Source organism: Anopheles gambiae, chromosome 3 (genome assembly GCF_943734735.2).
Source record: "Anopheles gambiae chromosome 3, idAnoGambNW_F1_1, whole genome shotgun sequence".
In the NCBI taxonomy this organism is placed as follows: Eukaryota; Metazoa; Arthropoda; class Insecta; order Diptera; family Culicidae; genus Anopheles; species Anopheles gambiae.
In genome coordinates, this window is record NC_064602.1 from 30,405,832 (window position 1) to 30,421,908 (window position 16,077).

General features: G+C 46.4%; 2 protein-coding genes across 3 annotated transcripts in view; one reads left to right on the plus strand and one right to left on the minus strand.

Moving 5' to 3' along the window:
• LOC1280239 (uncharacterized) overlaps positions 1–16,077 on the plus strand; it is a 101,796-nt gene that overhangs the window by 56,985 nt on the left and 28,734 nt on the right. The window contains exon 1 of one of the 2 annotated variants that reach the window (XM_061659003.1): positions 3,761–3,889. The exons of the other annotated variant lie outside the window; for it this stretch is intronic. Coding sequence (XP_061514987.1) covers positions 3,776–3,889 — 114 coding nt within the window. The 5' untranslated portion in view covers positions 3,761–3,775. Of the gene's footprint in view, positions 1–3,760; positions 3,890–16,077 lie in introns of those variants that run through there. 2 annotated transcript variants of the gene reach the window in all.
• LOC1280238 (uncharacterized) lies at positions 8,082–12,922 on the minus strand. The gene is made up of 2 exons (XM_320067.5): positions 10,167–12,922; positions 8,082–10,104 (listed from the first exon to the last, which is right to left on the minus strand). Exons 1-2 carry the CDS (start codon positions 10,685–10,687, stop codon positions 8,241–8,243), a joined length of 2,385 nt encoding a protein of 794 aa, XP_320067.5. The 5' UTR covers positions 10,688–12,922; the 3' UTR covers positions 8,082–8,240.

Here is a 16,077-nt window from a genome sequence, read left to right on the forward strand (position 1 = left end):
TCCAGCGCGAAACCAGCGGCTGAGTGGCTTTGGACAAGCTCTGCTTGCCGTGGACGGTGGCATGGCACGGCCACTGACGGAACCTAGGTCGGGGTCGTGTTTTGTTGTCCTATTTTTGGTTGTTTGCTTGTTTTCTGAGAGGTCATTGGTGTGCGGGAACAGGGAGGAGTTGCTGTATTCTTTACGGATGTTAATCAAGTGTTAGCGATTGGACAAGTTTTAGGCAAAGACCGGGAATAGCTTTGAGAAATGAGTAAAACGACAAGGTGCGCATACTCCAATGAGCATCCACAGATGTTAAGGGCAGTTTTGAAAGTATCCCCCGAATCGATATCTTTATTAATTCACACAGACAAAAAAGCAAAGCTAATATTGAATATCTTGCTTTGTGATTCAAATTTCTGAACTGAAACATCACAGAAGCGATTCATAGGCAAATATTAATGCCATAAACCTGCCGAAAGGTTGAGCGCGGATCGAGTGAACACGACAAATTGTGCCATTATTATATGAATCATCGCCATGTTAACACCTTCTCGTAAACCCACGACTAACGAGCGCTGGTGGTGACAGGTCGGTCGGACCGCAGCTTCCTACTATTCTCTCGAACAGTCCACACGATCTGGTCAATTTGAATGAAAAATTCCAAACCAGAGATGAGCATATGGAGCGTCAACCAATCGGCACGGGGTCTCGTTGGAATAGCGAAAAACAAACAGGTTTTTTTCGGTGCTGGTTTCAGATGGAATCTGCCACAACGGTTCACCATAAACAGGGTGACCGTACGTGTAAGTCCAACACGGACGTCTTCAAGTTTGACTATCTAAACGGCTTCCCAACCTCTCCACCCCGGTTAAGGTATTTTTCGACCGGTTTGTGCGTCTTTTTCACCCAGACTGCTGACAGTGGACTCTGCTCCGGTCTCAGGCATTTGCTAGGTCGCTCAACCAATCAAACCTAACCTTGCCCAACGCTTCACAGTGGAGCAAAGCGCGCCGCGGCTCTAATGTACGCATTAATGCTAAAATCCACTTTACTCCACAGCGAGCGTGCTGGACGGGTGGAGGAAACCCAGAGTCGAATACTAACTATGGTTTAAGAAGATGCTAAAGTTGCAAAGCATTTCAATCAGTTTGAGTTTTTGTGTTACGCTGGAGATGCGACGTTTGGTTCGTAGCGGTTAAGGGAAGCTTAGGCAAATTTTATCACTTGGAACATGGTCGTGTGCAAAATGGGTGCGGAATGAGTAGTTTTTTTGTTTTTTTTTTTCGTGGAAGAAGACGCGGACACTTTGAAGATCATTATGGAATGGTGATCATAGGAGCTCAGTTTTAGTTCATAGAGCATCATCATTTGCTCATAGGCGTCAGTTGATTAATTCCTGGTTAAAAGCAGCTCTTCATTTCAAATGAAGCCAGATGCCCATTCGAAATTCTAATTCAACTATTTTAATTGAGTTACTCGTCCAGATTCCGATCTCTGCTCAACACAGCATCCGAGGTGTTCCGTTTGAAGCCTTTCCAGTAACAACTTAATTTTGGACGAAAAAGACAATCGTAATACAATTAAGCATCAGGCTTATACAACTCACAGTGTAATTCAAGCTTTGCCTCCTCTCTTCCAACATGATCGATGTCAACCTTCTTCTTTATATCCACCACACTAATGGAGGTGAGCGCATACACACCATCGTCTGTATGGCACTATATCGAGATATTTATAATTATTTCAGGTTTCTTTTCGCGTGATTTACAACCCATCTCAAATGGCAACAGTTCGATTCTCCTTTAGGGTGTATGATCATGCCACACACTCATGCCCATGTCCCGCCTGAGGGAAGATTGAACATAAATTAACCGGATAAAAGTAACGTGTGATTGCGCAAGGAGTCGGAATATAAATAAAATCGGGAGAAAAGAATTTCCCCATAGTTCCGAAGTTGATTGAAGTTAGAGAGAAAGTCACTCTGCCCCAAAATAGGAACCGTTTTTTGGTGACCAAAAAGAAAGAGCCAATCCCGCCATCCAGAATGAATTCCACCTGAAACAAACAACCTTCATCGTTCAAACGACCTCTACGATATGGTGTTACTGTTTTTTATTTGTTTCCTGTGGTTTGTGTTTTTTGTTTCTTTTGCATTAAATTGCATCAGCCACGACCGAAAAATTCAATAAACCTGTTTTCTTTCACGACTCCAAATATACAGCGTGCCCCTTAAATTGATAGCCCGCAATGGTGTGTGCAAACCCCAAAAGGGGGCAGTGGGGAGATGTACAAAACACCCCCAATCAGTGCTGAAACCGAAACAGGATTGCCGAAAAACCTGTCCACACAACAGTAACAACACTGACAGGAAAAAAAGGGATAACGAACCATTCTCCTCTTCTGCGGCAACATTCGCTAAATGCAATAGAAAGGAAGGAAGGGAAAGGAGCAAGCGCTCCTGTCTCCAAATTTGCTCTCCACCACCATCTCTTCATGATATATCCGGTAGCCGGCTCGATTAAATCAATCCTTCGAGCTGAAGCCTTCGATTTGCGAAAGCTTAACGCTTGGAACGACGCGTTTCTGGGGCCCAAATTGCGTTAAGAAACGATAAGTTAATCGCGGTTGCCTCTTACTCGTATATATTCATCTCCTACGCTGGATTGAGCGTTGGTTGAGACATGTTGGGAAATTAATCTTCTCAAAGTTGAGGCATTGGATCAATGGTGAGGATGTGAAGCATCTAATAGCACACGACACGAGCCATGACACTGCTCACGGAGTTCGCAACGTCTTCAAAGCCCACAGCTACAAACGCAGGACAGCAGGGCAGGTTGAAAGCTTGCGGAGGGAAATTTTATCTCCCCAAACAACCAACCTCTTGGTCACCTTGGGTCGGTTAAATGAGTGTGTAAATAAAATCTTCCGTAGCACACAGCACACTACCGGTGCTGAGGAGTTTTTGGGGACAAAAACCAAAACCAAAAACAAAAAAACCGCCAAAGTTTGTCCAACAACACCAAACTTTTGCATGCCTCTGATCTGATGGTACGCGACAAAATGGTAAACTCGCTCTCGGTCGACGCGGGAGCATAAATCTTGGGACGGAACGGCTCCACTTACCTCTCTCTCTTTCCTGTGGCCACGTGCACAAGAATCTGCGACCCAAAAGGAAAAGAGAGTCCGGCCACGGTGGTGGCTACAATAAAAACCCTCCAACACACAACACACACACGGAAAAGTGAATGGCGGGACCGAACAGGGGTCCAGAAAATTCGATGAACTTCTTTTGCACACTTGGTCACCTTGAGAGCGGGAGTAGGAGAGCGCGAGCGGAGGGACTTTTCGGGTGCGCAACCGGAGCCACACCAGAGCCATCGTCCGGGTCGTTTTCGGATGCCATCCTTTGCGTCCAGTTGCCGACGACGCGTTCGACGGAGACGGTGTGTGCATGTGTGTAGGTCTTAGAGCTCCTTTACCGGTGCCGTGCCAAAATTTTGTTGTTTCTCGTGCAAAGCAAAGTGTGTGAAGGTTTTCCTATTTTCTAACCAGTTACTGCTACTAGCCTCTGTAGAACAGGGTTAAAGTTGTGGGTTTTCGAAGTGCCCACACACAGGGGTTTTCGCACGAGTGCGTTCCCACGCAATTATTTTGTCGTGGTGCAATAGTGGTGCAGTTCAAGTGCAGTTCAAAACCTTTCGCTCGATTGCGCAACATAAGTCAACAATTGTTATTTCACAAAAAACAGCGGTTGTGTATTGAAAAGTGTTTAAAAGTGTCAGCACGAGCAATGTATCCGCGGGAAAAGCGCCCCAGGCTGAGGCCTCTGTCGATGAGCGCGATCTACACGATCGATACCGGCATGGTGTCCTTCGATCCAGGATACCGCCAGTGGGGATATGAGGTAATAACGTGAGACAGTAATATTATGAAACTTCTTTTTCGGGAAAAATAACTCCCGATCTCCAAATGACTGTCAACCGGAAGACGACCATTCCCAATCGTGTGTTTAATTGTGTTTAATTTGAGTTTAAAGAAAAGCGTCCATTAAAGTACCCGTTCACTTCACCGTTACCTTTTTACACTTCTCGTTCTCGAAAGGAGTAAAAAAAAACACGGTAGCAAACACTCATTACACATTACACAGAAAGGGAAAATAAAACTGAACAAACAGAAAAAAAAGAACCTTCTTCCGTTGATCGTACCCTCCGGCAAAGAAGTGCAGGTGATAACTGGCCATCAAACAGTGCTTCAGCTTCAGAAGTCGGAAGTCAAACATCCCGCCGGTGGGTCGCCGGTCCAGTGTGGCTTTCAACTGTTTCAATATTGATCAATTTAATGCGCACCATTGTTAGAGTCCCGTGTCGTTTGGTACACACGTTTGTCCGTAGGAGACGACATCCACCAGGGCGGACGAGAGATTCGCCTTTCACGTGAAAGCCAAACAGTCAATTAGGCGCAGCATTGTGTTTTCGTATGATGCTGCGTTTCCGATAAAACAGTGCTTTGCTTGCTTCTTAGCAGTGTTTTATTATTATTATTATTATTATTATTATTATTGTTACTAAAAAACCGCGCCAACTGGTTAAGAGGAAGGTGAATACATTTAAATAAATCATTTCGGAATTTCGGTCCACTATCACGCGCGCGATTTTATGATCGCAATCTCCGTATTTGTATATTTTATTCGTTTTTTTTGCTCGATTTGTGGGTGCGATAAAACGCAAAGAAGCATCTTTCGGCTGTCACCCGTTTATATCGTCATTTGCGAAGCTAAAAATTTGTATTGCCCACCCTTTTTTCCCCCACTGCTTTGGAATTCCGCTTTCCCCATCCCATCCTCATTCAAATGCTGTTTCGCCTGCTCATTGAATTCAATGAACTATTTTCATCCTGTCCCGCTGGTCCCGTCGCCCATTGCCGGGACAAATTAAACATTAAAATAAAAAGCATTCCTCCTAATTAACCCTTTCCCTCCACCTCGATTATATGTGTGTATGGTTGTATGTGTGTGAGTGTTTTTTGTTTCTTTCACTCGCACTCAGCAGTTCCGTCCCGCGCGGCACAAGTGAATTGCGCGATTTGCCGTCATTCGCGTTCGTCGCCCGTGCGACACCACGGACCACACTAATTAAGTGCCGACGCGAAACACCAGTCACATAAAATGTAGAAACAGGAACAACGGGGGTAGAGGAATGGAAAGGGGGTTTTGGGTGGCTTATGTTAAGCGCCGCGCTCAAGACAGGTGGTTTACGAGACGACCGCCGGCACCGGTCCGCACCGAACCGCGGTTTGGTCGCGTAACGCTTTTAAAATCGCTTTTCAGCTTCGGTGCGTTTTCTTAAGTGTCTGTATGTGGTTGTCCCGTTGCCCGCCGGTTTGTGGCCGACCTTCGCGCGTATCGTATGTTACCCCCCGGTTCGCAGCAAACGGAATCTTTGATGCGAAATCGATGCCATCGCGACAGAATTGAGTGGTTTTTGGTTGATTTTGTGCACTTTGTTTCCCCCGTTTCGACTAGCATTTTAAAGCATCGTAAAACATCATTGGGCAGCCCGCAAAGGCTTCCTTTTTTGCCGATCCATCCTTCCTTTTCCACCCCCTCTATCAAACGTGTGCGAATTAAAGCGCAACAAGTTAACATCTGACAAGGGGAACTCACACGCAATCTGACACCTTCATGCTTTGCTGCCTGCTGGCCAGTGTTTTAAGGGGTGCCTCTTCCCAACACTGTAATGCGATTTTCGGGTTTTATTTATGTGTGGCTTTGTATGCATGATTAGTGGACGCTAAAGGCGCTGAGACGAAAACGGCACGCAAAAGTGAAGCTATTTTTAAGCCAAAACCCGGGGGCAGCTTAATTTATCGTGTAAACAAAACACTCACAAATTAGACATGCACGAGCTGCTGCTGCCGCATGCCGTGTGTGCTGCTGATGTGGCACGGCAACCGGGGTGTGGTGTTTTTGCGCATAATTTAATTGCATGGCGGGATTTGTAGATTTATTTGCTCCAGCGATTTAGGTTCAGCGCACGTACCCATTAGGTCTGTTTAGTCTTATTGTGGATCGTTTATTAAATACTGCGGTTTTTTGACAGATTGAGCTAACAAAATAGTAAAAACATCATGACGGATGATAGTGTCAAGCGAGACGATAAGTGTTCAATTAGCCCGGACTGCATCCGGGCATGTCATAATACTTGCTCTCCCTGCACAAAAACGCACCGCCTTTCCAGCTTGGTGACCTTTTTGCTATCGAATGCATCATCTCACCGACCGGTGGACATCTCCATTACCTTATCTATGCATCGTCTCGGGATGGTTCGCTTCCCTGCGCCCGACAACGTCAACGTCAGCACTGCTGCCTCACGCAGAACATGCACGATGATACCCCGGGAGAGGAAGTTCAGCACAAAAACTTGCTACTTCTTGCTCCAATCGGGCAGAAAAGGGCAAAAACGAGGAGTTCACACGAAGTTGACTCTCTGAGTGGTAGGAACAGGCGAATAAAAAACACACAAGTACACTCCCAAGACAGAGGGAGCATCCGTCTTCACATACACGCGTCAGCAACTTTATCATTTATCCGCTTTCCGCTTTTGCTTCACCACACCAGCAGAGCTTATCATGTTGCACCACCCTTGAGGGCTTGGAGAATGATTCACTGCCGGCCGCTCCATCTCGCATGATCAGTTCATTGTGCATGTGCAGAAGGCGCCGTCCTGCCCGCCCATGTTGGGACGTGTTGGGCGACAACTTCATTAAATGCAAATATTAATTTCCAACCCCGGTCCCGTTTTCATGCACCACGACGTACGGCTCATTTTCGGTAAGGTGGAGAGTGTGACAAAAAACCAACGTGTACAACTTATGTCAACATATGTTCCTTTTTCGAAGGGAAAATCACTTTCGTCCCCAGGGGTTTTTGTTTCTTTAACTTTCCCAACGCAAGCAAGGAGGTGAGATGCGGGTCTGTAAATTAAATCATTTCTGTACGAGTCGTCCCACATGCGCTAGAATGTGGTCCAAACGCTGTCCTTGGAATGCTTCCCACCACGTACTTAATCCGCTCGGCTGGAAAAGAAACAGCAATAAGAACAGTTCCCTCATTTGGACACGCTCGATTAAGAGCGAAATAAATCAGTTCACTCTCACACGCACTGATGTGTAGTCGTCTTCCCAATGCCCATTAGCTACCCAGCGGGGAAATGCATACTCTAAAATTACCGAATTTCATCATCATCATCACCCCAAAACCCCCTGCGCAATTCGCATTAGTGCGGCGTGTGGCAATGCCTCTCCCTTAACCCGCTTGAGCAACGGCATTGAAAGGAAAAACATAACCTCGATCGATCGTACGCTTAAGCCGATGAAATGCAAATAAATAATGTCACTTTCGGAACATTCGGTCCAGATGGAACCTTTCACGGATGTTGTTGCGTGCGCTCAAACGCAGGATCTTCAATATCTGTAACGCAATCGCGTGCTCTCTCTCAACCTCTCCTCAACCCAAACCCAAAACGCAACGCCGCCCTCCGCAATGACGATGATGAGCTGCCAACTTGAAAGCAGGCCACGAAACGGTTTGTCGTCGTCGTCGTCGTTGCTAGACGGTTTGGCCTCAGCGGGTTCCCAGCTTCTAGCCGAAACCAAGGTTTCGTCGCACATTTGCGTGCGTGCGTGTGTCTTTGCGGCCAAGAGTCTACCCGGGGCCCGGTGTCGGACTATGCGCGGAATGTGTCGAGATCGGCCGAAAGAAGGCTAAGAGCAGCAGGCAGGCCGGCATCGGAAAGGCACACTTACTCACGGCAAGTAAGCGGAATGTCATCTGCACGCTGAACTGTTCAGTAGTTGTCGGTGAGGATTTGGGTTTGGGTTTTGTGTTCCTCATCGCTCTCAACTGTGGCATGCCTGCGAACGGATTCGATAGAGGACAGACGGACAGAGTGAAAGAAATATTGCTATAGACAATCGAGTTTTGTTGCAATACTGTACGGTTTGAGCATATGGATGGGTGTGTTTCGGAGCTAAGCCATTCTTTCCACAAGGAATTGAAGGGATAATCGGCAACAGAATGAAAGAAAAAACTAAGAATGTAAACAAACAAATCAGATGCCATTTTGGCTTTCTTCCTTAATTGCCGCTCATTCTAACATACCATTTGTATTTGTTCTTATTCTTTAATTTCAGGTATGTTCTTCTTCTTCTATTACACACATTCTACAAAAGTACGCACGGACTTACAATCTAGTCAGTCACTCAAACGAAACGAGCCGGACGTTCTCATACGGTAGCGAAGGTAACAAACTAACAACGGAAGGATGCTCTATCTCGGGAATTGGTGGAAAATCCTGATGACCTATCGGGCAGCAAACATAACTGACACTTCCCTCAAACCCACAAATCGTAATGTCTTGCACACTTTTCGCCTCATTAATTGTGCGCTCGCAACCATATTCCGGCATGCAGTTGCCCGTGGTGCCATTCTTCAGCACACAGCTGCTGCCGAAATCGAACTCATCCTCACCACCACGAAACACAAGCTCCAACTTCGGTGGTCGGTACAGTACAAAGCGCGTTATCCAGTCGGTGTACGAGGTAAGGTTTACACTTATCAGGGGATCTACGGATCCGTAGGTGCTAAAATCTGTCGTCACACCGTGGATGAAACGATTAGATTCATCCAACAAACCTGCCCCGCGTACGACGGGGATCGTTCCGGGGACGAGCCGTTGGTCCGTATCCCAGCATGTGTATTGTGAACTGTGAGCAACGGTTTCACCTACCAACTCTCGGAAGCTGTCCAGCATACGACCTTTGCACATTCGGCTTGCCGGAAGTCCAAGAATTCCTGCTGATTTTTGTTGCTTGTAAACAGGCACCTGCGTTCTGTTGAACCGTTTGTCAGCAACCAAGCTTTGAATGCAGTTTGGTATCAGGTTTTCAAGCGGTTCGGCTAACAGCAGCAGTGCAGTGTCACGGTTACGGCTTCCTTTCTTATTTCCGGGATGTTTCAGAGTTTTCACAACCTTTACTCGCCTCTCATTACCCATATCATGGAACGCAACTTCCACCGGAGGTGTGTCACTGTGTTCGACCAAACACCGTATTGAAGTGATTACAGTGTCAGGTTTTATCACCGTTCCTACACATGTTTGTTGTTGGTCATCATGAGCCGACCAGATCAATCTCACCGTACTGGAGCGTATGTTTTGTGAGGAGCAAAGTTTGTTCAGCAGATTCCGCTTGGTTCTTTCTGCGAACTTATCCCAACAAGCTACAGGATCGTGCGTTTGACGATCGGTGCATATTTCAGAGCTTTTCTGGAGCGGCATGCAACTCGGTGCTACATGTTCGGTATCATTTAGGTACTTTTCCAAGCGCACCAATGCTAGGTTGTGGTGTGGTGACAACTCTTGAAACTGTGGATGTACTTGAATTTCCACAATTTTCACTCTTTCTTCCAAAATCTCTACCTCCACTGGATGACCACCGGCAGCGTTTTTGGTACAACTTGCCGACGTTAGCACCGTGTTGTAATCAATCAGCGTTCCACTGCAATACTGCTTGACGTCTTTTGCTCCTTCAGGCCACAGAAACCGGACACGGCTCTTCCTATGCCCCCGCAAGCTACACTCCGGCTCCAACGAGCGAATCAACCGGAACGCCCCATACTTCTCGGTGCAACGAACCGGATCCATGGTTTCGTTTACTACCGATTCGATCCACGGAATGTGGGCGGCTACCTGCTGATAAACGCCCGACGATCCTATCCCGCAGCCCCTTCCGAACGACGTCAGCGCCACTAGGAACGGGTGCTCGGTGCTGTAGCTGCGTAGCGAGACTTGCAGCGGTCCACCCGAATCACCCTGGCAAGTGTCAGCGTTTAGCATGGAGGCACACACTTGATCGTGCCTGATGCCTTCCGGTAGGCCGCGTATGTATTTGAACGATTCGGAGCACTCGGTAGGGTCGGTTGCACTTAGCGCAGTTTTCAGCAGTGTCGGCACCGATCCTCCACCCAAGGTTATTTCACCAAAGCCGGCCGTTTGAAAGAATTGTGCTGGTAGGACTTTGCTGTTTGTCCACAAACATGCCGGACAAACGCCTTCTGTAAGTCTGCAAAAGAGAAGGGTTTGCATTTAATCGAACGAAAAAACCTCATAAAAGCATAAGCTTACCTTACGACACCGTCCAGCTCTACGAGGGCTAGATCAAAGTACTTCCTCGAGAAGCGATGCTCCGGATGACGCACGATACGTAGGATGTCGAACTGCTGCGCGTATGCATCATCTTTCGTCGAGGCGAGATTTACATCTCCCAACCGTACCAACCGGGGCGGGATGTTGTTTGCGTCTGCCGCACAGTGTGCGGCCGTCAGCACGAACCTCAACGTAATGAGTGATCCACCGCACTGCCACCGTACACCAGCACCATCGTCACCACTGTCAGCACCTTCGCCAAGCTCTTTCACCTTCCAGCCAAGCACGGCCATATGGGGGAACTCGGTCACATTCACCTGTGTGCCGCCGAATATTAAACACTGGCTGTCGTACAACTTCGGTGCATGAAACCGTTCCAGACAGTCGCTGAGATCTTTGCGCTGGTAGAAATCGTCCGGCACAGTTTGTGTAAACAGTTCCGCACCACAAACGGCCATCGCTAGGGTGGTGAAGAGAGCAACTCGATGGAGGAGTGCCATCTTGCTGCGGTTCGGTGTGGCCTCGTGCGTGGTATCCCTGTGTCTGAGACAACAGAACGGAATCGTTCCTGCTTTTGTAGTAAGTCGGCAAGTAGCACTCGCCCGATGCAGAGCTATTCCGTTGTTTATTTACTGAGGATAAGGTACCAAAGGTGAATGCTTCCCTTTTTAGGAATTCGGGGAACTCCCCAGCGAACTCCTGCAGGGCAAAAAAGTCCGGGGAAGCACCGATAGAGTTCATGACTCACGGTGGAGTTTTGTACCGTTCTTGCAGGCAGTAGATGGAAGGCTCAAACAGGCCATACAAACAGGTCCGCGCAAATTATAATTAATGCAAGCATGCGTTGCGGTTGAAGTTCTCTTGGGATTGTTTTGATTACACGCTTAATGAAGCGCTTAATACTCGTCATTGTCTATACTGGTAAATACAAATTGATTGATAGAACCTGTTCCAAAGGTTCACAGTCTTACATCACCGCAAAGTATGCTTATTAGTAAAGCTTATTCGCCGATGGAACGTTGTTTATCGTTCAGATAGAATTTATTGCACCAAGAATGTGCTGAAGGTTCTTGTCATACGCTCTAATTCATGTGTTAGTTTCTGTACAAATGACTCCATGGTACCTGTTACCAATCCAAGATTATCTTCAATCGCCTACGATTACAATCTGCGTTGAGAGGAAGCATAAATCAGGCTTCTTTCAGTGGCGCGTGATGGCGCGAGCCAAAATCCAGTTCAAAGCCACTTGTGGCTCCGCATTCTTCTAAGGCAACACGCACCCTTCCCAGTCTATTTGTAGATGATCGAGCCGTTTCGGCTTAATCTTTTGCCGGTTGAGCGAAATCTGTGAGCTACGGTGCTCAGATATAGCCAATGGCCAATGGCTAGCTTCGAGAAGATTTCTAATTTATTGACGGTGGATACAATATTTCGGCAATGGATTGATTCATTCGAGACACCAGACGATAAACCGAACTGCAGACTAGTGTGTGTGTGCCTATTTGAGCCACCCTATGCGTGCTCTGTTTTTTCTTCACTCCACTGCGATCAAAATCGGCCATATAGGGAGGAGAAGATCTTCCCCTACGAAACAGGATCGTACGGCATTAAACACGTTCGCTCGTCGATTGACATCGATTTATGCACTTGCATGCCATCCGAGGTGGTCGAGGGGCTGCATGGGGAATTGCACTCGACAAAGTAGACAAAATAGTTGAAATGTCTACACGCATTGCAGGAATTATCTTGCCTGGCGTCTGGTCCGTCAGTGGAGTTCGTTCAGCAAGGCTTTAGTTTCTATCAGACGTTGGACGAAGTTGAATGACTTATTTATGGAACGGGAGATTGTATTGAACTACATTGAGGCCAGGTTTGATAACTTGGCAGACAGGCGAATGGAGAAAGGAATTTGAAGGAAGATCACGCACACGTGTGAAGGAATGTTTTGTCTCTTGCAATGCGAGAATGTACGATCTATGCCGAGAATGTTTCACTTCTTTAAATTCTTCAAATAGTTACGCTTGTTAGCTTTTGCTACGTATTGACCAAATAAACATCATGGTTAGTTTTGGTTCTGCATTCGGAAAGCAATCAACTCTGAAATGCATTGTCAAATAGAGGATTTTGTAGTTGAATTCATGCATTTTCTCACGCATCTGCTTCCGGTTTTGGGCTAGATTTAGATTGGAAAGCAATTTGTGTGTTGTGGATGTTTACACTCGTAGCTATTCTTTTATATTTCCACTCATTGCATCTGCAAACTGTTCATTCCAAATTGTGTCATTCTAGTTTTAATATAGCATACAAACACTCGGGCAAAAAATACCGAAATTGAATAGTTTTGCTTTACGCAACGAATACAAAAAGAAGCCATCAGATTAAAACCGTTTTTAATCCACCCAAATGCCTCTTTCAAACACTTCCACAATAGGGGCCATGTGGTCGTGTGGCCGTTGAAATTCAATCAAATTTCACCCGAAACATAAGTACCATCCCAAAATCGATCCAGCGCGGGACACACCTTTTATGCCGTGCGCCGTGTCGAGAGAGCCCACCAAGAGCCCGTCAACTGTTGGTCACAATCGCATATGTTGCACCTTTTTTCCGTGGAAAAGCGTTTCAAAACACATTTCTTCAAATTCATTTCCGGGCCGTAAAACTTGCATGGAGCCAGAATGCATGCTGCAGATAGCAACTAAACACATAAAAAAGAAGAGAAATACATCAAATCGGCTCGACACTGGCTCGGGGCGGACTGCGCTTGTGCGCCGCGGCGAATGCGACAGAAATTGTGCGTTTGAGGTCTCATTTAGGGCAACACAGCGAATAGAGTGCGTGTGCGTTTTTTGTCCACAGCTGTAGATGGGAAACTAGGATAGGTAGGTTTGGTAAGTGATACTGGGGAGAAAAGGCTTCCACTAAAACGGCACTCGACCCGGTTTCCCGGTGCACACAGCGGCAACCGAAACCTGCAGCCAGCTGTTGATCACGTACAGAAAGGGAAATAGATGTGATGCAATCTCGCTACAGTGCTGCAACTGCAACATCCCATTGACATGCAGATTTCCCCAGGGGTTCGCTCAGCGCTAATGCTCCTCCAGGGAACGGTGTGTTGCCGGTATTAATGTTACATCGCACATGCGATACCTTTCACCCGGCAAGCAATTGATTTTGGGTTAACTGCTCGCTTGCTGTTTGCTGTACGGCTTACTGCCAGCCGGTAACCGAATCTAAGCTGCTTTCTGTATCCCAAAATCGGTTGACACTAAAATGCTAACCTTCAACGGAAGGGGTACCTAACCTTTTAAGCCGTATGAAACGAATCGAACCCATCATTGCGCGGGGCTAATTATCGAGGAAGATATTAATTGGGATAGGTGTGATTTACTTTACTCCCGGCGAATGGGTCGTTTCGGCTCAATGACACAAAAAAGAAGGGGTAAAAAAAGGGATAGCCTTTGGAAGTACAGCTCGTTGCTTCTTTGTTTTGTTACCCTATTTTTATACGACACAGAGATGATGCTTTTTTGGTTTATGACTAGAACCCGGAAACGTGACGGCCATGTGGTACGAGTAGTTTTCCACCGATTGAAAAACAGAAAAAAAACCCATGTGAAATGTACCCCGAGTGAAACTCACATTAGGGGAAGTGAAAATGAAAAGGGTTATTTTAAAACGTTTTTTCCCTTCAATCAGACACGGAGTTCTTTATGGTGCCGGGATGGTCGTTTGAAACGTGAATAAACTATGTTTATTTTTAAAGCAAACAAAGCAGTGGCGCCGGATCATGCCCAAAGATGTGGAAGGTCATGGACGGGAATGATGCAGTTTAAGGAGCAGTTCAATTTTCCAAAGTTAATCGTAAGACTTGTCTAATAGATGTCAATGCTTGCAAATAAAGCAATCAGTAGTATTATTTCCCTTTAATGTTGGTTGTAAAGGGATATTGAATGATTCTGCCATGACCTGGATCTGCAAACTCTCAGACCCTCAGACAACATTTAATTCTTCGCTCTGTGGCAGACCAGGAATCGGTCTTATTGCAATGATATATCATACCAAAAGAAACTACCAACCCTTTATCCCATACCGATTACCATTATTCATCCAATTGGCACAGGGCCACTCGGCTCAACCTACTCATTATCAGGCAGAGTCAGCAGCCTTAAAACCTCCCAAGAGGAGTGTCCTATTTTTCCTGCCCAACATACAGACACCACTTCCCAAGGATTCCCTCCCTTTAACCAAGCCTCACACACGACCGCGAAGGACAACTCCCTTTTGCGATGATTATATTGATCTTTTGCGTACCGATCATCTTTCGTACCCTGCTGGGCCTTCGCCACGGGAGGGCATCCACTGGGTGCGTGTGGATTAAAGCGATGAGATTATCCGCCTTTCGGGCCGTCGCGTGTAATGTCATTGAAAAACAAAAAGAAACCGGCTCAACGGTACACAGGGAGGATAGGAGCATGCATCGATATCCTTCAACGAGAGACTTGTAGCTTGTAGCGAGAAGTAAATATTGAGGATTAAAATCAGCTCAGCGGATCCCGGTTCCCGAGTGGAAGACAGGATCCTTTCTTCTTCTGTTTTGTTTGCTGGTGTTACCTGAATCTAGATACAGAGGATCGTTTGCCCTGTCGGAAAGTAGATCACTACCTGGGTTTACATGGAGCTGTACCTAACGGTAGCAGTAACGCCAGCTGGCTTAATTTTATCCTCCATGTCGCTATCCTATCGGTTCCAATCGACAGGCTGATTGATTGATGTATTTGCGATGGTGACAAAACAAGGACTCATGTTTATCATGACACAGAGGAGAAAAAAAAACAGCGAGATTAGATTAGAGTGTGACAGGCAGGTACAAGAAACCTACGCCGCTTGTACATCGACAGTCCGGATCGACATAAACAACATCTTCGCATCTCGTGTCGCATCTATGCAGTCCAACCCAGCGTAAGACTAGCTGCTTCCATCCATTCCGTTCGACTTTTTTGGGCAGCTTTCTAGCGTGCGTGGCCGTTTGTCAACATTCAAACGCACACACAGATATCCCTGTGGCTAATCCAAAGCCTGTGACAAAAAAAACGAGCCAGAAACGAGCTGCTCTCCAGCTCGGATAGGCATTCGATAGGGCTAGGTCAATAAATAAATCATTAATCTTAATTGCTTCCCGCGAAAGACAAGCCCAGTCCCTCCCCATCATGGGCGCGAGTAATTAAATCTCCTATGCAGTGGTGGTAAGGAAAAACCTGCCTGCAAAGGAGATGCTCCACGTTGATGCTCCCAATGCGCGACAACTCGTCTAGTAGGCCTAGGCTGCTTCTGCTGGTCAGTTATGATGCGCGATATATGTAACGCATACGCGGGTTTGGCGCCATTGCATCAACAAGTTGGACGACTTCAACCATTTGTGACTGCTGCAGCAGCACGATCGCAACCGCCGTCTCACTTTAGTGGTCATCTAAATGCAATAAAATTTGAATAAATAAATAAACAAAGCGCAAAGCGGGTCGGTCGGATGGATGGCGTGGCGGACGACGTCGTCGTAAGGGAAAAAGGGCCAATGAAAGTAAACAATTTAACAACTTAGAAATGACAAAACGGAACAACAGTGTAAGTGGTTCGTCGAATCGACTGCATACACACATTGCCGAACATGGGTTTGGAGTTAAGAACACTTTTCCTAAGATCCCAAATTTCTCCGAAGAATTAAAATAAATGGTCTGTTTTATCAACCATACTAACTGGGTTTTTTATGAAGTGCTCGTTGATATGTGTTCTTATGTTTGGAAGCCTCGAAGTCTGTATAGGCTGCAACGCGTTGCTCTAATTTGAATATCGTTTCGATTTAAACCACGCTAACTCAAATCACTTCATTCTACCG